The sequence below is a fragment of the Quercus lobata genome, chromosome 6 (genome assembly GCF_001633185.2).
Source record: "Quercus lobata isolate SW786 chromosome 6, ValleyOak3.0 Primary Assembly, whole genome shotgun sequence".
NCBI classification, from domain to species: Eukaryota; Viridiplantae; Streptophyta; class Magnoliopsida; order Fagales; family Fagaceae; genus Quercus; species Quercus lobata.
This window is the reverse complement of record NC_044909.1, coordinates 51,688,356-51,712,037: the sequence shown is the minus strand read 5'-3', so window position 1 is coordinate 51,712,037 and position 23,682 is coordinate 51,688,356. Positions and strand designations below refer to the sequence as shown.

The window sequence follows — 23,682 nt, the reverse complement described above, 5'->3', positions numbered from 1 at the left end:
TATAGATTTTGAATATTCAAAGACACTGAGAAAGCGGGATGTATTTTTTATTTATTTAATGTTTGTTTTAATTGTTTCCCTCGTACTTGCCCTATACCCGCATCATTGATATTTATAAAAACAAAATTTAAAAATCTATTTTAGCCTTCAAAATTTAAATTTATGACGTTTTTGGTTTTTTTTTTTTTTAATAACGAATCTATGTTATTATGTTCTAAAGTTTAAAGTTTAAAGTTTAAATTTTTAATTGTTTTATTGTAATATTTGAATTATTTTTATTATTTTTAATACTTGAATTTTTATATTGTTATGCTTTGAGAAGATTTTGTAACTAGGGACGGAGCCAGAATTTGAAGTTAGGGGTGGCAGTTTTATTGTTAGTTGTGTGTGGTGGTTTTAGCTTCCGGGTCAGTTGTTTAATAGCTAATGAGTTTTTTATTTTTTTATTTTTTTTTTTATGTGCGTGCATCCAAGGATGGACAAAATTATTTTGTTTAAAATTTTTTTATAAGGCCAAGTTGTTTGTTTTAGATAAAATTGGTTGATTTGTTTTTAACTTTACTATTAGTAATTTTTGTTGTCGAATAATTTTTTTAGTCTTGTTTATTTTGCTTTAGATTTCAGATCTGGCCTTTAAAAGGAGGAAAATGCTAGAATTACAAATTTTTTTTACAAATTATTAATGTGGTAAGTGGTTATTAGTAAGTAAAAATGCGATGTAACTGATGAGCTCAAATGCAAACTAATAAAAATTTACTATTATAATAGTTTGCAAAAATGTTATAGAAAATTTTGTGGTTAGAGTAGTACTCCTAGTTCAAGTCTCCCTCCGTCCCTGTTTGTAACTTCAGAACTTTTTTTTTTTAGTATTTCATGAGTTTTAATTTAATTTATGAAATTTTAACAATTATATATATATATATATAATTAATTAAATATGGCAAGGTGGGGCGTTTACTCGTGGGTCATGTCTACTAGAATGAGGCAGGAAAAACAAAATCCACCATTGAGCAGGAGTGGGACAGGGGCCAAGAATTAAAAACCCACCCAACATTTTGTCCCATCAGATCCCTTTAACCATTCCTAATAGTGGAAGGAAGAGTAATTACTTGACCTTTACTAGATGGAATTGACTTACATCTACTAATGGGTCAAATCGTAAATTTCAACGGGGAGAGATTTTTTTTTTTTTTTTTTTAAGAGGTAGAGTTTCAATCTATAGCATTTGTTCTTAATTATTGTCATTTTTCATAAGACCAAGACACTAATTGGTTTTTGTGTAAACGGGGTTAAAACTTAAATCTCTTATTTGACGATAAAAGATTTTACCAGTTGAAATAACTAGAACCAACTATTTCAAAGAGAGCTAATGATCTATTCTCACAAATATAAAATCATTAAGACCTCACTAACGCAGGGATTTTTTTTTATTTTTTTTTTTTATAAATTTAAAAATGTTAACTCTCCATTAAGACCTCACTAACACATGAAATTTTCATTTTTTATACAATTAATGAAACTATATTATCAATAAAAATATTCCAATTATTCATTTATTTATGTTAGATTAAATGCACTAACACTAAATCTTTTTATCATGCAGGTAATAGAATTGAACATCTACAATCCTAATTCGTCTTCAACAAGTGAAAGTGTTCCTTGCAACAGCACCTTGTGCGTAACACTTAAATGCGCTTCACAAAGTACCAATTGTGCATATGAAATAAAATATGGTTCTTCCATTTTACCGAGTTCTTCTTCTGGGATCTTAGTAGACGATATTTTGCATTTAACTACAGATGACGATAAGTCAAAATCAGTTGAATCTAAAGTAGTTTTTGGGTAGGTTATCATTTTTCATTACTTTGCTGCAAGAACTTTGGGGGAAATATTCTTTTCAATTAATAAAAATACTGATTTTATACCTCAAGATATCAATTTTTAAAAAATGAGATTAAGATTAAATAATTGTTAGTTAAAGTGAAAAAAATTCTGGAGTGACTGATAATGCAACTCCAAATATATATATATATATATATATATAGTGGGACCTTAGCAAAATTTACCTACAGTACTTTGACGATAATTTTGCTAAAAATACTGTAAATAAATATTAATATTAGCTGAAATAATATAGTGAGATTCATGAATAGTACTAAAGAGTATAATGCGACTTATGAATAATAGCAAAAATAAGTTTAATAGTAAAATAAGTTGATAAAAATAAATTTTGCCAAATGTACACTTAGTCCAATTGAAAAATTATCAATAAATAAAAGGTTATTTCTCATACGCAAGAAGGGAAAAGAGAGAAAAAATGCCCTTTACTGGAAGTAGGTCTTGCTTTAATTTGGAGATCTTGATATTTAAATCTTTAGACACGTGGTGATATTACAAGAAAAAAAAGTTTCACTATGAATAAAAATTTTATGTCCCATTTTTTTGTGTTTTACTTTATACTTCATTAATAACAATTTGTCACGTATTTTTTTTTTATAAAATAATCAAAGTTTAAAAAATTAAAAAAACATGCTGAACTGCAATGTAGTGGAGCGTAAATTAGAATACAAAAAGTTGGAAAGAAGATTTCTATTTCTTAAATTTTTTTTTTTTTTGGCGCAATCACCGATGGGCTAGCATTAATTTTCTTATTCATTGAATTTGCAACTAATTTTTTTAACTGGTAGTAAGATCTGTTCAACAAATTTTCATATATTTGCCTATGACCCTTGAGATCAAACCATGTCATTTTGTGGCAGTTGTAGTCAAGATCTGACTCCTAATCCTTCATCACCAACTGGTAATTTACCACCAAACGGTCGACTTGGACTTGGTAATAATGTTTTATCAGTTCCTAGCACCTTAGCAAGAAATGGGGTAGTTCCAAATTCTTTCTCCCTCTGTTTTGGACCTAATCATGATTATAGGAGAATAACTTTTGGAGATACTGGCAACTCAGACCAAAAAGAAGCGCCTTTCACCACTGAGCAATCAAAGTAAGTCATTACTTTCTCGACATTGAAAAAACTGTCCGAAAGGTTATTTATTACTTTGGCAAGAAGACTATTTTAAACCTGAATCTCATCGTACTTGCACTAATTTTGTCCTTCAAAACTTGTTATCAGTTCATTTTATCATATCAACGTCTCTCAAATAACTGTGGGAACTGGGAAGCAATGTTTCTAAGCTAGAGTTCAGTGCAATCTTTGACTCTGGTGCAACATTTACATACTCTGGTGCAATCTTTGACTTTGGTCATTTTAGAGGGTTTTAAGGGCATTTTAATTATCTTCAAGTTTTAGAGAAATTTTGGTAATTTTTTAGATGCAAGAGTACTTTGGCAATTTTAGAGGTTTTAGTGGTATTTTTGTTATATATATATTCATTGATTATTGGGTAATTCGGTGGATTGGGTTTTACCTATAGTAATTGGGTTGGGTTGGGTTTGGGTTATAATTATTTGGTAAAATGGGTTATAATGGTTTTTTATGTACTCAACCCATTTATTCCTAACTCAAACCCACCTATTTGATAACCTACTTTTAATACCCTCGTGTGCGATTAGGGGTGTCAATTTGGGTTAGTGTGTCGGGTTCGTGTCGTGTCGAGGTAGAGGTATTCGATTAAATGGCTCAATCCTAACCCAACCCTTTTAATAATCGTGTTATGATCCTTCAACCCTAACTCGAACCGTTAATAAGGCGGGTTAACCTGACCCAACTCATTTGACACGCTTAATAAACGAGTCGTGTTAGGTTGACACGAATGTAACACAACTCATTTCAACCTACATAATATTAAATATAACATCCATCTAGAAATAATTTTTTTTACATCTCAAAAGCAGTGCATACACTTCAAGTCTTTAATCCACATTCAAAATAATATAGTTCAACAAAAATATAACATTCATCTAAAAATAAGTTCTTTACACTCTAAAAGAAGTGCTCACATTTCAACCCAAAATTCAAAATAACATAGTTTAACAAAAATGAAATATCCTTGGAACTCGCCAAATGCTAAGTATCAATATTGAAAGAATTGGAGCAAACAGTAGACTAATCTTGATTATGACTATGATTATCATTCATAGATTCTTTGTTGATGTCCAAATTCATAACATCTTTGACAAGCTCATCCAATTTCATTTGTGCAAGTTCTATGCCAAAAAAACTATCTAAGTATTAGTAGTTACAAAACATGATCATGCCTCAATAGTTTTAAAAGCAATACCAATCAGATCTAGTTTATAAATTGTCTCAATAAACCCACTTGCAAGATATGTAGACAGTGTCCAACACTAATACAAACACCAAAAAAAACACATGGCACAAGACAAAAGCTACAACCGTGGCCTTAATCAACAATTAATATATCTTATATATTAATAATGGCACATGGGTCTAGAGTTTATAGAACAAAAACATTATGTAGAAAAAATTACTGCAGAATTTTGAAACACCAAGAAAACGGTTTTCTTTAATTCTAAAACTCACTAAAGACATGAGAGAGAGAGAGAGAGAGAGAGAGAGAGAGAGAGAGAGAGAGAGAGAGAGAGAGAGAGAGAGAGAGAGAGAGAGAGAGAGAGAGAGAGAGAGAGAGCAATAATCGGTTTGAGACTTTGAGTTTGAGAATTGGGCGTGAGTCTATCATATAGTAGAGTGAGTAGTACAGTTGAAAAAAAAAATTAAAATTAGATATTTGTAAGAAGGTTTAGAGATTTAGGGTTTGTAGGTGTAAGGACTCAATTTGTAACGATCCCAAACTGGTATTGGGTTCGTACGTTAAAGGCCCAAAAAATAAAATTTGTAGAGCGTGGGTGTTCAAGAACTAGGTTAACTCTTAAAAGTGAAACGATTCAACCTCACATTTATAGATGGATTAGCACCGATATAACAATTAGTTTTTCTTTAAAACAAGCACAGTTCTTTGGCTTCTAAGCTTTTTTCCTGAATGTTCTTTGTGTGTGTGTGTGTGTGTGTTTTTTTTTTTTTTTTAATGTTCCGATCCCTCTCTACATGCTTTTCTTTCATGTTATATACTGCCCTCTTCATACCATCTTCACCACACACGTGTAGGTTGGGTTCAGGGGATCTCTTTCTGTCCCATCTAACACCTTCTAGAACTTCCTACTAGCAGCTGTAAGGCTGTTTCATCACTGTTCAAGCATCATCTTCACATTAATGTGGCCAGAGAGTTGGTTGAGAGGCAATTAATGCAGAGGCAGCTATTGTTATAGATATTTGTTTGCCTTCTTTTTCTTACCTTTGGTCCCTTATCCCGCCTTTAGTGGTGACGTAGTTCCGAAGTACGTTTGTAACAAGGTGGCGTTCTGGTCATCCTCAGACTCATATTGCCGAGAAGGATTTTGTCCTCGGATGAATATTGAACTCACTTTTTGTGATATTCACTCTTCCTTTCGTTTGGTTACCCCTACAATCTAATACCGGCCTCCTCAGACAGATTTGCATCCTTGGATGGGCCACAGGCCCAATTAACTTGACTTTAATAATTTCAGTGATTAACCGGCCCCCACAATAGCCCCACAAAATCTTACTTTTCGACTCCTCAGGAGAAAAGATGGATTTTGACGTCATAAGCCCATACCCATTCATGTTTTGGGGCATGCTTCTGACGCTTCAGCATCCCGATCTTGGCAGCATTAAATTTTGGCAACGCCCTTGCCTCCCATGTTCGATGGTGAGATGTAAATCAAACGGTAGAGGGCCTATCTCTTTTCACGAGCGGGAATTTTACCGCTCATAATTTCTACACGACTATAAAGGCGTTCTCAAATCAATTCTCTTTCTTACCTTCGGTGACCACACAGTTCTAGAGCTCATCCACTGAACCTGCCTTTCTCATTTTTCGTCATTTTCCTGGCGTCTACAAATAATTACATCTTCTCTGAGATCCCTCTTTTAAACCTGTAAGTCTTCTCAAAATCTTTACTACTTTTATCTTAAACTCATTAATTTCTTTACTAAATCCTTTAGAAAAATGGGGAAAAAGAAAAGTACATTTCGATGTCTAGTTGAGTCCGAGGAAGGTATCAGAAATTTCCACTTTAAGTATAGGATCCCCTCTACAGTGGGTATGAGGTACGCAGCCCAAGGGGAATGGGTCGATGCTAGACAAATAGGGGAAATGGTTATTCCCATGATTGCCTTCATAGAAGGCGGGATGACCATCCCCATGGGTAGTATTACTAGGAGCTACCTTAGTTTCTTTATATTATCCCCTACCCAGTGTGCCCTAAATATGTTTAGGGTCCTGGGAAGTATAGATGCTTTGAAAGAGAGGATGGACCTAAAACTGACCCACCATGACGTGAATTGGGTGTACAATCTCCACCACTTGACTGGGCAGAGGTATTATCTTAAGTCGAGATACCTTGAGGTGAGGTTGATTCAGTGCCTTCCCACTTTGAACAAGAACCTAAATGAGGATTTCCTTATCTTCTCTGGGGAATGGCACGATAGTCTGCCATGCCCCACGGTGGAAGGAGTACCAGGTGGGAGTTTAGTCATAGATTCATAACGTTTGGTTTACACGTACATATATATTTATTTATTTTTTTATTTTGAGCCTTGGTATTCCTATCTCTAACAACGCTTCACTCCAATTCAATGGTCTTACAGATAGACGTTACAAAAAGCCCAACTTTAGGTTAGTCAATCAGGGGAGCTTGGATAAGGTATTGAAAGCCAAGATATACATGAATGAAACCGACGGCCAACTCCGGGCAGCACATTTAATCCTCGGCAATACCCCACTATCATTTGCTTTCTAGGCACCTAAGTGCGTGATCAGAGCCCGCGATCCTTGACTTCACCGTATCAGTGTTGCCTTTAAGGGGTTCATTGTTCCAGAGGGTGTTCCACTTTCCTAAGATACAACCCGTACCGAGCCCCTTTTCATGGCCAACGTCTCGGTAGGAGCCTCTTCGTCCCAACTTACCCTTAGAGAAGAGGAAGTAGAAGAGATAGAGGAAGAAGAAGAAGAAGTTGTAGAACTTTTTGACTCCTCGGACGACTTTGGGATTTTTGATCAATCCATACTCTCCGAAGAAGATCCTGACGAGATGGGGATACAAAGGAAACCCCAAAGAAGTTTGATGGAATTGATGGAAGGTCAGCCTAGGAAGAGTGCATCGGCAAAATCAACACAATCCCAGACTCCATCTCTTCCCACTAGGTCTCCTCCTCCTGCTCCTTACTAGCCTTCTCATCAGCCTCCTCAGCCAGCCCGTCCTGATGCTACCGAGTTAAAAAGGCGCAGGGAGTAGAAGGGTAAGGAGGTGGTAGACGTTGGCAGGTCTCGCCCTACTCGCGAAAAAGATGCTCAACGAGCTGCAAAGCAGCAAAAAATCAGACACCAAGCTCCGCGAGGCCAGAAGAGGCCTAATACCCAACTTCCTGAGCCACAAGCATGGTTGCCAGCACCTATGTACGGCGGGGAGCCCTTACGAGATGACGCATCTATAAAAGACTTCAACGGCGACATAGGGTGTCACATAGCCTCGGCCATAGAGGAGGCCTTGTTGCTCCTAAAAGATATGGCCGAAATAGAGAATGTGAGGAAGAATGAACTCATCCTCAACAATAAAAGAGACTTGGGCATGGTAAGAAGCTGACTCTTTTCTTTTTTCTTTCTGTGATCACTATTCACTAATATGTACTTTTATTGACTATAGTGTTAACCTCTTCCATACAGATTATCCAAAATACTTTCAAGCTGGATGAGATGTTCAATATCTGCTCTGATCAGTTAGATGATGAAAGGAAGAAACGGGCAATGGCTGTATAGACTTTGTCCAAATCCGTACAGGACTTGGCCGATGCGAAGAAAAAGTTATTGGCTGAGGAACAAGCTCGCAAGAGCACTGAGTCGGCCCTGGAAGGCTATCAAAAGCAGGCCGAGGACCAGGGGAACCACTTGCCTGAGGCGAATGCCAAACTGAAGAAGGCTCGGGAACAGTCTGTAGCCCATAGGAAGCACTTGGAGGAAACCCAAAAGCTGAAGAAGCAAGCTAAAAAGTCCAGGGAGGAAGCCGAGAAAAAAAAGACCAAGGCCGAATAGGCAATGAATAAAGCTGAGCAGAGAGGCTATGAGGCCGGTATAGCTGAGACTGAGGAGGCTTTGAGAGCCGAGGTTCCAGTGGTATGCTACATCTACTGTGCCAAAACTTGGGATGAGGCCCTTAACCGAGCTGGGGTTGAGGCTTCATCTGAGTTACGGAGGCCAGAGAATGTATTCTATCCTAAGGCGATCCACCCCTCAGCTCCTCTAACCCATTAAGCTGAAGCCACTCCCTCAATCGTTAATCCCAATGAAGAGGTTTTGCCTCCAAGTCTTCCTCCTCCTGGCCAGCTAGAACCAGCTAAAAGGAGTATTGCCCCTCCAGAAGTTTCCTCGGACAAGACTGCAACTGCTTCTAAGGTAGAGGTGGCCTCCCAAAGTTTTCAACAGGATTTAGCTTCCACGGTCTTGCCAGTTGGGGGAGCTTCTAAGGATAAAGAGGAAATCACCACCTCGAAGGCGGACAAACCAGCCAGCCAGGCCCCGAAGATCCAATTTAAATTGAAAAAATAGGACTTGTTTTGTAATCTAATTAGAAATTTTGTAAGGATTCCTATGTTTATTTTCTTACCGCTATTGTTGCTTTATATTATTTTCGTACTCGTTCACTGTGTTATTGTAATTTGGATGGGTTCATTTCGACTATCTTTTGTTTGCATGGGGAAGTATTACTTATAAATATCACTAATTGGCGATTAAAAATGGATGATAATCATTAATACTGCGAGGACTTAGGAAGACATTTTGGATACGTACGTATTCTTTCTAATCAATTGACACTTTATAGAAAGTTCAAAGGTTGAATGAAATTGGGTCTTCAGTACTTCAATTATGCATTAAATAATATTCATAGAGTCTTATTTAAGGCTTCAGTTCATACCATAGGGTGTTAATTTCCACTAAGCTTGTGATCCGAAGACTTGACATAACTTAATTTCTGTTTAACACTTCAATTCATACCATAGGGTGTTAATTTCTACTAAATTTGTAATCCAAGAACCTGACATAACTTAGTTTCTGTTTAACACTTCAATTCGTATCATAGGGTATTAATTTCCACTAAGTTCATGATCTGAGAACCTGACATAACTTAGTTTCTGTTTAACACTTCAATTCGTATCATAGGGTGTTAATTTCTACTAAGTTTGTGATCCAAGGACCTGACATAACTTAGTTTCTGTTTAACACATCAATTCATATCATAGGGTGTTAATTTCCACTAAGTTTGTGATTCGAGGACCTGACATAACTTAGTTTTTGTTTAACACTTCAATTCATATCATAAAATGTGGGAAAAGGATGCATGGTTAACATAAATTAAAAGAAAAACTCAAACTGGAATACTTTTATTAATAATAATACCTCTTGAGATTATTTACATTCCAAGGATGAAGTACAGCTTTTTCATCTAGGTCTTCCAGATAATAGGCCCCTATTCCGGCTACTAAAGTAATCCAATAATGCCCTTCCTAATTAAGCCCCAATTTTCCCCAAGCCGGATTCTTGGTGGTCCCCAGAACTTTCCTCAGCACCAGATCTCCCACGGCTAGTGGCCTCAACTTCACATTACTATCATAGCCTTACTTGAGTTTATGCTGGTAATAAGCCAACTGGACCATTGCACTCTCCCTTCGTTCTTCGATTAAATCTAAACTTTTCTCCAACATCCCATCGTTACTGTTAAAGGAAAATGTACTGGTCCTTAACGTTGGGAATCTAGTTTCTAGAGGGATGATGGCCTCGGCTCCATAGGTCATGGAAAATGGAGTCTCCCCCGTTGAACGTCGGGGCGTTGTTCGATAGGTTCAGAGAACATGTGGCAATTCTTCTACCCATTTTCTTTTTGCATCATCCAGTCTCTTTTTAAGTCCATTGACTATTACCATGTTAACAGCTTCAGCTTGCCCATTCCCTTGAGGATAAGCCTGAGTGGAATATCTGTTTTTTATACCCAAGTCTGAACAGTACTGCCTAAAGGCCTTGCTAGCAAGTTGAAGTCCGTTATCCGAGACAAGTGTACGGGGAGTTCCAAATTGCGTGACAATATTCCTCCAAATAAACTTCTTAACATCTACATCTCTGATGTTAGCCAAGGGTTCAGTTTCGACCCATTTAGTGAAGTAATCTGTACCAACCAACATATACTTTTTGTTTCCTAAAACTTTAGGAAAAGGGCCGACAATGTCCAGCCCCCATTGAGCAAAAGGCCAAGGGCTGGAGAGAGGGTTAAGAGTTCCTCTTGGCTGGTGGACGTTTGGAGCGAATCTTTGATACTGGTCACATTTTCTAACATGCTCATGTGCTTCCTTCTGCATGTTTGGCCACCAATATCCTTGTGTGATGGCCCGGTGTGATAGGGACCTTCCCCCTGTATGACTTCCACAAATACCTTCATGCAGCTCTTCTAGGATTGACTCTGACGTCTCAAGATGTACACAGAGTAGATACGGCCCAGAGAAGGACCGTCTGTATAACTTTTTGTCCTCAAATAACCAGAACCGAGGAGCTTTCCTCCGTATTTTCTCAGCTTCCACTTTCTCTTTGGGCAAGATGTCACCTTCAAGGAATTTCAATATGGGATCCATTCAGCTCGGCACTAGACTGGCTTGATAGACTTGGCGAACGTCATTTTCTGGTGAGGTGGGGGTATGCAAATCTTCAACGATGATCAGCCGAGGAAAATTCCGTACCGAGGAGGTGGCAAGGGTTGCCAAGGAATCGGCGTGAGTATTTTCACCTCGGGGGATATGCGATAAGTCGAAAGACTCAAACTTCGTTTGCATATGCCTAACTTGGCTCAAATACCCCTGCATTCTCGAACCTCGGGCCTCCAGCTCTCCTTTCACTTGGCTGACTACCAACCTTGAATCCGAGAATAATTCTGCTATCTTCCCGCCCATTTTCTGGACCATATTCATTCCCATCAACAAAACTTCGTACTCCACCTCGTTGTTAGTAGCCGAGAATCCTAACCTCAAGGACTTCTCAATGATGACCTCTTCGGGGGATATCAAAACTAATCCCAATCCTGCTCCCTATTGGCTTGCTGCCCCATCCACGTATACCCTCCAAGAGGATCCGCCTTGTGTGGATATTAGGCCAACCAATTTTTCATCCATGTTGTCTTGCTTCATATTAACTTCTTCTGGGCACTCGGCGAACTCGGCTACCAGATCGGCAAGGACTTGGCCTTTCACAGATGTGCGAGGCATATACTTGATATCGAAAGCACCTAGAATTGTGCCCCATTTAGCAATTTTTCTGGTGTAGTTTGCACTTCTTAGTATGGACTTGAGAGGTAACTGGGTCAAGATAACCACAGTATGGGCTTGAAAGTAATGCAGAAGTTTGCGTGTTGCATGGACCACCGCCAAGATGGCTTTTTCCAATGACAAGTACCTCACTTCGGCCTCATGAAGGGACTTGCTTACATAGTAAACTGGCCTTTGGACGCTACTGTCTTCTCGTATTAAGACGAAACTGATTGCATGGTGGGCAACTGCCAGATAAGCAAACAATACCTCATCCACCTTAGGACTAGACATGATAGGCGGTCTGGACAGGTATTCCTTCAACTGTTGGAACGCCATAGCACACTCCTCGGTCCATTGAAATCCTTGCCACTTATGCAATAGACGGAAAAAGGGACGACACCTCTCGGCTGACCTGGAGATAAACCGGTTCAACGCAGCAGTCATTCCAGTTAATTTCTGCACCTCCTTTGGATTCCGAGGTGCTTGTAAATCGTTGATGGCCTTAATCTGATCTGGGTTCACTTCAATTCCTCTATGTGTCACCATGTACCCCAAGAACTTCCTGGAGCCTACACCAAAGGAGCACTTTGAAGCATTCAAGCGCAACTTATGTTTTCTCAGTATTCTGAAGATATTCGCGAGATCTTCCACATGCTTGGACATCACTTTACTCTTCATTACCATGTCATCGATATAAACTTCAATGTTCCTGCCTAGTTATGGTTCGAACATTTTAGTCATCATCCGTTCGTAGGTAGATCCGGCGTTTTTCAAATCGAAAGGCATCATTTTGTAATGGTAGTTTCCAATAGGGGTGACAAAGTAGTCTTCTCCTGATCGTCCGATGCTAGCGGTATTTGGTGATATCCTTGGAAGGCATCTAAGAAACTCATCCTAGGATGACCCACAGTTGCATCCACCAACTGGTCTATCTTCGGCATGGGAAATGGATCTTTGGGACAAGCCTTATTGAGGTCTGTGAAGTCCACGCACACTCGCCACTTTCTTGTCTTCTTTTTTACCACCATCGTATTGGCCAACCAGTGAGGATAAAAAATTTCTTTAATAGCCCCATCCTGCTTAAGCTTGGCCACCTCACTCCTGACAGCCTTGGCGTGCTCTTTCGATGGTCGTCGAGGTGGCTGTCTCTTGGGAACAACAGAGGGCTTCATGTTGAGTCGATGACAAATAAAATTTAGGTCCACACCCGGAGCTTAATACAGGTTCCATGCAAACACGTCTACATTTGCTCGGAGGAATTCCAGTAACCTCTCCTTCTCTTGCAAAGGCATCTTAACCCCAACCTGGAAGAATTTTTCCGAATCATCAGTAACAGTTACCCTCTCCAAGTCTTCACATCTTACCTTGTCGGCTGACATATCTAAGGGTAATGCTGGGGGTTTTAATTGCTATAATTCATTATCGGCTCTAGCCGAGGTCTCTATCTTTGGTCGATCTTGTATAGCCGCTACTAGGCATTGTCGAGCTGCCACTTGGCTTCCCACTATCTCTAATGCTTGGCCTTCAGATGGGTACTTCACCTTCTGATGGGTACTTCACCTTCTGATGCAGAGTAGATGAGACCGCTCCCAAGGTATGAAGCCAAGGTCTGCCTATAATAGCCGTGTATGGAGAAAAAACGTCTACGACAATAAAGTCCACCTCCACCACATCCATTCCGGCTTGCACTAGTAGCCTGATCAATCCTGTCAGAGCGACCATCCTTCCCTCAAAACTCACTAGAGGGGAGCTGTAAGCTGTTAAGTCCTCTGGCTTCAGACCTAGCCCTTTATGCAAATCTGAGTACATTATATCCATAGCGCTACCCTGATCTACCATCACCTTTTTGACATCGTACCCACCAATCCTTAGCGTGACCACCAGAGCATCATCATGGGGCTGTATGGTCCCAATCTTGTCCTCATCCGAAAAGCCCAGAATCAAAGGGATGTCCACCCTGCCTCTCTTCGACACTTGGCCATGATCCTCGACCGGAGGCCGATACACCGACAGTACCCTGGAAGGGCAAGATCCAGTCCTCCCTAGGGCAGCAAAGATAACGTTGTTCGTACCAAGAGGGAGCCTTGAAGAAGCATCCCCACGCATCTCCGAGCCTGCTTGGCTTGCCTTACCACTGGAATGATGCAAGAATTGCTTTAATTTCCCTTCTCGGACCAACTGTTCCAGATGGTCCCATAAATTTTTGCAATTTTCCGTCGTGTGCCCATGATCCTAATGATAGTGGCAATATAGGTTCGGGTTGCATTTCCTAGGCTCTCCCTCCATCTTGTTCGACCATTTGAAAAAGGGTTCATTCTTTATCTTCTCCAAAACCTGCTGCACCGCATCCCGAAACACTGCATTAACCACCTGGGTGTCCGCAAAACCCGACTGCCCGACGAAGTCCTTCCGGGGTCGGTTATTATTATAACGATCCAACCTGAAATCCCTCATCTCCTGAGGGATTACCTTAGCCTTTCCTTTCCCTTGAAGTTAATCCTCCTCCACTCTTCTGTACTTATCAATCCTGTCCATCAACTGGTGTACATTGGTAACCGGTTTACCCGCCAGGGATTTCCTTAAATCATGATCGGCTGGGAGGCCAACTTTGAAAGCACTTATGGCCACATCATCGTACTCTCCTTCTATTTCATTAAACATTTCCCAGTACCTATCCGAATAAGTTTTGAGAATCTTGCCCTCTCGCATGGACATAGTCAGCAAGGATCCCAAAGACCGAGGAACCCTGCTGCATGTGATAAAGCGAGCGCTAAAAGCCCGGGTCAGCTTTTTGAAGGACTCAATAGAATTGGCCTTTAAGCCGTTGAACCATCTCATCGCCACCAGACCCAAACTTGATGGAAAAACCTTACACATCAACACCTCATCCCTAGAGTAGATAGCCATTTTCTGGCTAAATGGCTAACATGTTTTACTGGGTTTGACCGGCCATCATATAGGGTGAACGTAGGCTGGTGGAATCGCTGAGGAAGAATTGCATCTTCTATATTCCTCGTGAAGGGTGATTTGGAAACTTGGCTCAATGCTTTGTTCATGGCATTGTTACCCAAGCCCCTGCTAGGTGAGCTTCTGTGCCTATGTCGATGGCCATGCTCCTCTTCATAGGAGAAAGTCTCACTGGGCGGAGTTCTTGACCTCTGCCTATAACTAGCTCCATCCGACTCCTCGGATGATGGTTCGGAGCAAGGTGGGGAGTGTTCTCCCCGGACATGACGCAACTCTCTCTTTAATTCGGCAATCTCACGCTGCAAGTTCCCTTCATCCTTTGCATGGGAGACATGACTCTTCCCATGAGAGTGACTTTTGGTTGTATGAGTTGTGCGCACACTCCCCTCATGGCCTTCTCTCCGTTCGGGACTCCGATGGGGATTACCATGCTAGAAGCCCCTGGACTCTACCTAGTGCGGGTTGGCATCTTCCTGATGTGATCCCGCCGTGTAGTGATGTGGACCTGCTTCCTCCATCATAAACATTGCACCGGAGCTCTTTTAAGTTAAATCAAACTCTTCCCACAGACGACGCCAATTGTAAGGACTCAATTTATAAAGATCTCAAACTGGTATTGGGTTCGTATGTTAAAGGCCCAAACAATAAAATTTGTAGAGCGTGGGTGTTCAAGAACTAGGTTAACTCTTAAAAGTGAAACGATTCAACCTCACGTTTATAGACGGATTAGCATCGATATAACAATTAGTTTTTCTTTGAAACAAGCACAGTTCCTTGGCTTCTAAGCTTTTTTCCTGAATGTTCTTTGTGTTTTTTTTTTTTTTTTATGTTCTGATCCCTCTCTGCATGCTTTTCTTTCATGTTATATACTGCCCTCTTCATACCATCTTCACCACACACGTGTAGGTTGGGTTCAGGGGATCTCTTTCTGTCCCATCTAATACCTTCTAGAACTTCCTACTAGCAGCTGTAAGGTTGCTTCATCACTGTTCATACATCACCTCCACATTAATGTGACCAGAGAGTTGGTTGAGAGGCAATTAATGCGGAGGCAACTGTTGTTATAGATATTTGTTTGCCTTCTCTTTCTTACCCTTGGTCCCTTATCCCATCTTTAGTGGTGACGTAGCTCCGAAGTACGTTTGTAACAAGGTGGTATTCTGGTCGTCCTTGGACTCATATTGCCGAGAAGGATTTTGTCCTCGGACGAATACTGAACTCATTTTTCATGATATTCACTCTTCCTTTCGTTTGGTTATCCCTACAATCTGATACGAGCCTCCTCAGACAGATTTGCATCCTCGGATGGGCCACAGGCCCAATTAACTTGACTTTAATAATTTCAGTGATTAACCGGCCCCCACAGTAAGGATTAGAGATCTAGGATTTGTAGAGTTTCAATTTCCAATTATATCCTTTGTAAGTTTTTGTAATTATTCACTTTTCTTTTTAAATTTACAATATATGTTGGATATAAAAGGTATTTGACAAATCTAAAATAAAATAAATATTTATTTGTTATACGAATTAAATGGGTTGTGTTAAATGGGTCATTTCAAGTTGACACAAATAAATTGGCGTGTCAAACATGTTTATTCCAAGTTACGCGGGTTGACTTGCTAATGACCTGTTTCTTATCGTGTCGCTTTCGAGTCGACCCGTTTATAACCCAAACCCATTATGGCCAAACCCTAACCCGCAATAACTCGTGTCGGGTTCATGTCGTATTCGCGGGTTAGGTTGAACATTGACACCCCTATGTCCGATGACTTAACATAGAAAATTAGAAATTTTAATTCCCTTCTAATTTAGTGATCCCCATCCTAGGATTTTTTATTTTTTTTGTAAATCCCCATCCTAATTACATCTATCTTTTGACATGATGGTTAAAAATCATTATGCCAAGAAACCTGTTCATTAGCATCTTAATTTGGAGATTACAAAGATTATATTGTAAGACATTATTAACAAGAGGCTGACATAAAAGGAGACTTTTTTATTTTATTTTTTTATTTTTTTAACAAGAGATAAAGGAGGCTGGTTGGCAGTATCAATATCTTAAATAAATCATTAATGCTTTGTTTATTTTGCTGAAAAATCTTCTGTAAAGATAGTTTTTCATATTTTCTATTATTTGGTAGCCAAAAAAAAAAAAAAAAAAAAAAAGCTGGTGAATGGAAAACTATCTTTAGTTAATGGAAAATCCTAATAAAAATAAGGCTTATTTTCTATATATTTTTTTCCCAAAAAAAAAAAATGGAAAACAATTTCTCTCTCACACATTGCATTTCCTATAAATATTATATTCTTCTGGAGTCGTGGGAAACTTAGGGCATGTTTGGTAACTGTTTTCGTTTTCTATTTTCATTTTCTTGTTTTCAAGGAAAAAAGAAAAAAACAATTTTTTTCTGTTTTCAAAATGAAAAACAGGTTTGGTTAGTTGTTTTGAAAAACACATTTTTCAAAAACAAAATTCAGGAAATTTGTTTGGTAGTTGTTTTTGAAAAAGTTGAATTTTGTTTTCTTTGGTTAAATTTTTTTTTAAAGTTATATTTATTCTAATTGAAAAACATGTTTGCTCCAAAGTATTTAAAATCCTTACACCTAAAGAAATTATAATCAATTGTTTTGTATATAACATTCAGGCCTAAAATTTTAATCACATAAGTAATATTGAAACTATAATAGTTATCAAGTGTTATAAAAGATAAATCAATAACTAAAAATTTTACTACATGGCATCAATGCCAGGGAATCAATTTCATCCAAAAGAAAAAAAAAAAAAAAATAACGTGTCATCAATGATGCCTATTATTTGCCATCATCAATCCTGCCATCATCAATCCTACAATGTGATCCCTATAAGCTGCCATAGCTTCAGTGGCTTGATCAGTTAAGTCAATAGTGTGCGATGGCTTACTTGAATTATCCCCACCTTCACCTTCAACAGTAAGGTTATCAATATTGAATTGAGTAAACAAGTGATCATTTCTTGTTGCCATTCGAATGAAGTTATGAATTGTGCAACAGGCTCTCATCACATTCCTTTGTCGACATTGTTTATAACGGGGCATCATTTTTAAGACTGGAAATCGTGCCTTTAAAATGCCAAAACATCTTTCAATTACATTACAAAGAGATGAATGTCTATAATTGAAAAGCTCTTTAGCACCTTCAGGACGATCCCTACCTCGAAAGTCTCATAGATGGTATCTCTCAGTACGGTACGGAGGTAGAAACCCTATGGTGCATGGATAACCAAAATCCACTAAATAATAGCAACCTAACAAAAAATAATAATAAGATAGAGAGAAGTATGACACGGTGAATGGATTCAACTTGAAAATTGTAAATATATAAGTGAGGCAACAATATATCTTACTAGATGAAGGCCATGGGAAATTATTTTCTGGCCTTTGAAGTGCATCTAATAATACTCGTGAGTGATTGGCTGTACCCTCCCAACCTGCATAAACAAATGTAAACTTCATATCAAAATCACATGCACACATTATATTATGGGTGATTGTGGCCTTTCTATTCCTATAGCTGACTAGCTTTGATGCTGGAGCCCATGCACTGATATATGTTCCATCAATTGCACCTATACATTTCCAGAAAAATATAAACACAAGTATTAACATATGCGAGCAAATAATATTTGTATGATAAAATGAACAATAACTTGGGATTACCTTGAAATATGGAAAGAACTTGGTACTGTTAGCAATACGTGGATGCACTTCATTTTTTTGAGAATGACGTATAATGAATTTTTCCGGGTGGCATATTGCTCTTATAGTTTCCTTAAATTGCCTGTCCACTGTCTCAGTTGAGTGTTGAAAATGATCTGCTATTACCCTTATCCTCACATTATGTCCCACTATTAATAGGAACATACCAACTACCTCCTCCACTGTGATCCAACGTGAGTTTGTTAAGAACTTATGTGTTCTCAAATAGTTACAGAGACATGTAAATGTTGGCCTATCCATGCGGAATAACTCATAACAAGTTCGAGGATTTCCATTTAATATCTCTTTTATAAATGCATTACCAGTCAACATAGAGATACGTTGAGGCTCCTTAGGAATATAGTTGTTTTTATTCTTAACAAACATTAGTAGGAAGAACATATCATCGTCCTCTTCCTCATCTGAAGAGGATGAATTGCTATAATAATTTGGTTCAACATTCATCCTGGAGAATTAAACAGCAAATTTGTTCTCGAATAGTGCTTTTTATTAACATAAATAAGACATTATCAACATAAATAAAAAAAAATGATTACCATAAAATAATAATAAACCATCATTTAACAACATTAAATAACAATAGAATAGTACCAAATCATAGTTCAAAGAAATTAAAATAAACATAATCCAATAGGAAATTTTTGTTTTGACATATTCCCCTACAGCCTACCCAACCAAACCATCCTCCTGGCGAAACTCATGTTAACAAAGATCTCTCTATCATCAAGATCCAGCTTCAATTTCTCAACAGCCTTCATAAATATTTCATCATTAACTTCTTCCATGGTCTCAAGGATAGTTTTTGATTTTTGCCTAAAATAAGTTACCAAACAAGTTTTTTGCCTTAGGAAACACAAAATTGTTTTTGAAAACAGAAAACTAAGGAAAAAAATAGTTACCAAACATACCCTTAATTTTTTGGCTTCTTCTCTCTCATGGTAAGCTCTATCACTTTTTCTCTGATCATATATTTTTTTTCTTTGAATTTCAAGCATGAACTTCATCTTTTTTTTTTTTTTTTGGTCTAAGAAATTTTTGGTTTGATGAATTCCAAGTAGAAGTTACTTCTTTTTGCACATAAAAATGCAAAAAAATAAAAATAAGGAGAAGAAAGAATGAATGAAGTGAAAGATGAAAACTTTAAATGCGGTGCCTATATTGCTCTAAATTGCTTTTACATGGGACAAACTTTACAGTAAATTAATAATATTGTTATATAATGAATAATAATTGTTTAGCGGAGTTGCATTTGTTGGCAAATACATTATGCAGATACTATGCAGTTATGATATATTATGCAGAGACATTATACAAATACATAATTTAGAGTAATATTGGAGACTTGTGGTTGACCATAGTAAACAATTAGTGTACCAGCAAATAGAGTAGACAATGAAAAGTTATTGACAACTAATTTTGATTGTATTTATTTTTAAAATTTTAGTATGAAAACCAAATTCATTCTTGGTTTTTTATTTATATTGATTACTGTAAGGATACGATTCGTAACGAACCTTAGCGGTGCGGGGTTCGCACGTAAAAAGGCCCAAACAATATCACTTGTAGAGCGTGGGTTTAGAAGGCTAGGCCTTAGTCACCAGATGGTGGGTTTTTCGTGGTAATCGTGCGTGTCTAGGTTATCATCACCCATGGAGTCTTTCTCCTGGAGGTGGGCTGGGAGGCTCTGGTTTTTTGCCATTTTTCCCAGTCCCTTCTTTAGGTTACTTATTTTTCCTTTTATATTTGCTTGCGTTCATTGTCCTTCGTCCACGTATAGGGTCAACCTTTCCAAAATTGATACTTGTCCCATCAGCCCATACTCAAAGTCGTCGGGGATGGTTGTAAAAGCCAAAGAATGCGGCTTTGTCAGGTTCAGAGCATTGAATGGCAGTAAGGGCAGCTTTCTTTGGATATTTTAGATCTTTCTTCCAAGTTTCAGTCCTATACCGTTTTTACCCCTCTTTCAGGGGGGATTTTGGGTCTGCCGAGGACTGAACTGCCCTCGGCGGTATCCAAAGGCTATCTTGTCGAGCTTGGGCCATAGCCCTCCTTGGCTTGGGCTTTCGGATTCTCCCCGGCGGTATCCATAGGCTATCTTGTCGAGCTTGGGCCATAGCCCTCCTTGGCTTGGGCCTTTGGATTCTCCCCGGGTAGATGGGCCTGGCCCATAAATCGTTTGGGCCCCACAGTAGCCCCTCAAAACCCAGCTGTCCAACCTCTTGGTTGGAAAGGGGGTTTTGGTAATGCCGAGCTTTTATGCTGGCTCCTTTAATTTGGTCCTTCATTAATGCTGGCGGTTTTCCGTCTGTCCAAGAAATATACTGATCTACGAGGCGTTTTTTGATTTTACTCCTGACGCGTTCTCGTCGTTTGATTATTCAAAACACGCTTTTAATGACTTCCCTTTACGAGACTCATTTACATTCGACGGTTCGTCTGACGAGGCGGAGAAAAGGAACGGACACCTCTTCGTTTTCAGATTCTTTTGGAAACCTGAACGAATTCAATGCTTTCCGTTTTGCCCTTCCTATAAGAAGACAAGTAGGAGGCTATCTCTTTCGTGTAGAGACCCTTTTATTTTTCTGAGATTTGAAACCCTTTGCCTCCCTAAGCGTTTACTTAACCCAGTAGTTATACACTAAATCACAGTACATTCACCATAACAAATGATGAAGAAACCACACCCCTCCTCAAAGCGTCATGTTCTAATAAAGCTCGAAATGGCTCGGTCAGGGCAAAGATGGCGGAGGCTTAAGATTCGTCTTACCTTCCTTTCAGCCAAAATCCGAAGCAGGGACTCGTCACGTCCAACTTTCGGCGTGACTGAGTCGAGAACACCCATCATCAGTACCAACTGCGCTCTCATGAGCATACCTAATATGGCTCTAGTGTATTGGGAGTCAGGATCGAGGCAGGGACTAAGTGCCCCTGCTTCCTCCTCTTTTCGTTCACTGGCGCCTCCTTTTGCCTCCCTTTCTTAGTCTTCCCAGCACCAGTTCCATCCCGGTGCTTTTCTTTCTCCCTCTTTTGCTCCTTTTTCTTTCTTTTCATCTCTTCTCTCTTCTTCTCCTCCTTCTTTACTCATGTCCTCCATCTTCTTCATTCATCTCCTCCATCTTCTTCTTCCTTCTCCTTCAAATTCTTCTTCCTTCTCCTTCATCTTTTTCCAAAGAAGGTTATTCTTTCGATATAAGCAATACTGAGGCAGAAATTGGAGAGACTTTGAAGACGAGTTTAAAAGACACCCGGCTGTTTACTTATCTGTACTGCGAATGTTAGTGTTGCTTCGGCAGCTCACCTTTTGTATAGGCTTGTTTGAGCCCTTCTTTGTACGTTGTAATAATTTTTTCATATTAATAAAAATTGTTATTATTTTACTTCACATGCTCTGTCTCTATGTTTCTACAAATTTGCAAACGCTGCTCAGCACGATAATATAGCATTTGAATCGATGACAACTAAGGCCAAAATGCTTGCTAATAAAAAGAAGTCACCACAACTTTAACAGAATTGCTTGAACTAGCAATGCGTACCTATGAATAACGGTAATTGCCCGAAACAATGCCGAGATTAGAACTGGATGCTCTATGCGGTGTAGGAAGTAATCGTTCGAAGACATATCGCCCGCAAAAATGAACAGCCCCCTTAGGCTACCGAATAGTGGAGTGCCCCACCATCATTCTAACACTTTTATTGGCCTTAACATTTTACAGTATCTGAGTCGGGGACTCTTCCCATCCGAGCAGTTATAAAACTCGTAATTTTTCTTTTTTGTACTTGGTTTCCCCATAGGTTTGGGTCCGAGGACCATGCAATGCCTTGGTTCTGTCCAAAATTTGTAATTTTTCTTTTTTGTACTTGGTTTCCCCATAGGCTTGGGTCTGAGGACCATGCAATGCCTTGGTTCTGTCCAAAATTTGTAATTTTTCTTTTTTGTACTTAGTTTCCCCATAGGCTTGGGTCCGAGGACCATGCAATGCCTTGGTTCTGTCCAAAATTTGTAATTTTTCTTTTTTGTACTTGGTTTCCCCATAGGCTTGGGTCCGAGGACCATGCAATGCCTTGATTCTGTCCAAAACTTGTAATTTTTCTTTTTTGTACTTGGTTTCCCCACAGGCTTGGGTCTTGTAATTTTTCTTTTTTGTACTTGGTTTCCCCATAGGCTTGGGTCCGAGGACCATGCAATGCCTTGGTTCTGTCCCTGGGCCCCCATGCAGAACGGGCCTGGGCCGCGAGTTTACTGGGCCCACAAATCAAGGGGTATTTCCGTAGTCTTTGGTCACGCGGTACTTTTTGGCGTCCCAGTGTTCGAGGTGCGCCTTCATGAGACTCCTTTAATCTCATGGTTGCAGATGGCATGGGAAATCGAGCCGGAGACATTTTGCCTGTAGCGTTCCTTGGGACGCTGCGTGAATTAAATGCCACCACCTTATCTTTTTAAATAAATAGGAGAGAAAGTTGCCTTACCTGCGCGCAAATCCTTCAGTTTCTTCCCTTAGTGTATCATGTTTGAGGCGAGGGTTGGGGAAAATGAACTCTATCCGCCACGGAGGCGCCGTGTCCTCCTGAGACCCAAAGTAGTGAGGCACAGGCAAAGGAGGCGTAAATTAAAGGGAACATTCCGTTTCGACGGAGGGGAAAGGGCGTTTCTCCCCCTTTTAGTCAAAATCCGAAACAGGTTCTGTTCATGCCAGAATTTTGGTGTGTTAGAAGAAAGATTCTCCGCCATCAGCGCCTCTGCCTTGTTACAGGCAAATTTTTGGTGAAGGCTCCTCAACTTCCGGCTCCCTGCACCTTTCCTTCAGTGGTGTGAGGCTCAAGTTGGATTCTTTTGCTGCCTGAGTTATGGGCGTGCAAAAGCATTGAGGAGGAATAAGGTCTCGAAGAAGTAGCCAACCTCTCCTCCGTGCTACCTCCTCGGCTTTATCTTCATTTTCTTGTATTTTTCTTTACTTACGTAGTTAGCTTTAATGTAAGCTTGTTTCAGCTTTTCATTGTACACTGTACTGTTCCTTTGTCTTAATAAAAGATGTGTTTATTTCTTTATACATACCTTTCTTCTCTGCAACAACTATTTAGCGCATGAATATTAAATGTAAGCTTGCCCTTAATGATATTCCGGGCAGAAAAATGCCTTAACACAGATTCCTACTGGTTTAAACTCACAAATATTATCAAGTATAATAAGGGTAATCCTCAATAAATTAAACTCTTGGAACTAACCGGGATAACCGCTGAGTGCTGTGCGATGCATGCTAGACCACTGTCCGAGAGCGATAAACTCTAAATAATTCGTTCGAGAGGGTAGCCGAGTAGCGAGGGACCTTGATTGTGCTTTTGGGTAGTATATTGCACCGTATCGCATCAACCCCTTTGGTACTGGGGATCCGAAGGTAAACCGGGGAATCCGTGCAATTAAGGGATTAACCCAACTGTTAACGAGGAGTTCTCTTCGGGTGGATTTTGAGGTTTATGTGCCATAGTTCTTTTTTTAAATAGTTGGTTTCCCCATAGGCTTGGGTCCGAGGACCATGCAAGGACTTGGTTCTGTCCAAAACCTAGTTTTCCACATCCAGGTAGTTGGTTTTCCCATAGGCTTGAGTCCGAGGACGATGCAATGCCTT

At 39.3% G+C, this 23,682-nt stretch overlaps 1 protein-coding gene across 1 annotated transcript; it reads right to left on the bottom strand.

The window, feature by feature from the left end:
• Positions 1-12,860: 12,860 nt before the first annotated feature.
• Positions 12,861-13,442, bottom strand: LOC115950468. The gene has a single exon (XM_031067662.1). The coding sequence runs from the start codon at positions 13,440-13,442 to the stop codon at positions 12,861-12,863; it is 582 nt and encodes a 193-aa protein (XP_030923522.1).
• Positions 13,443-23,682: the final 10,240 nt, after the last annotated feature.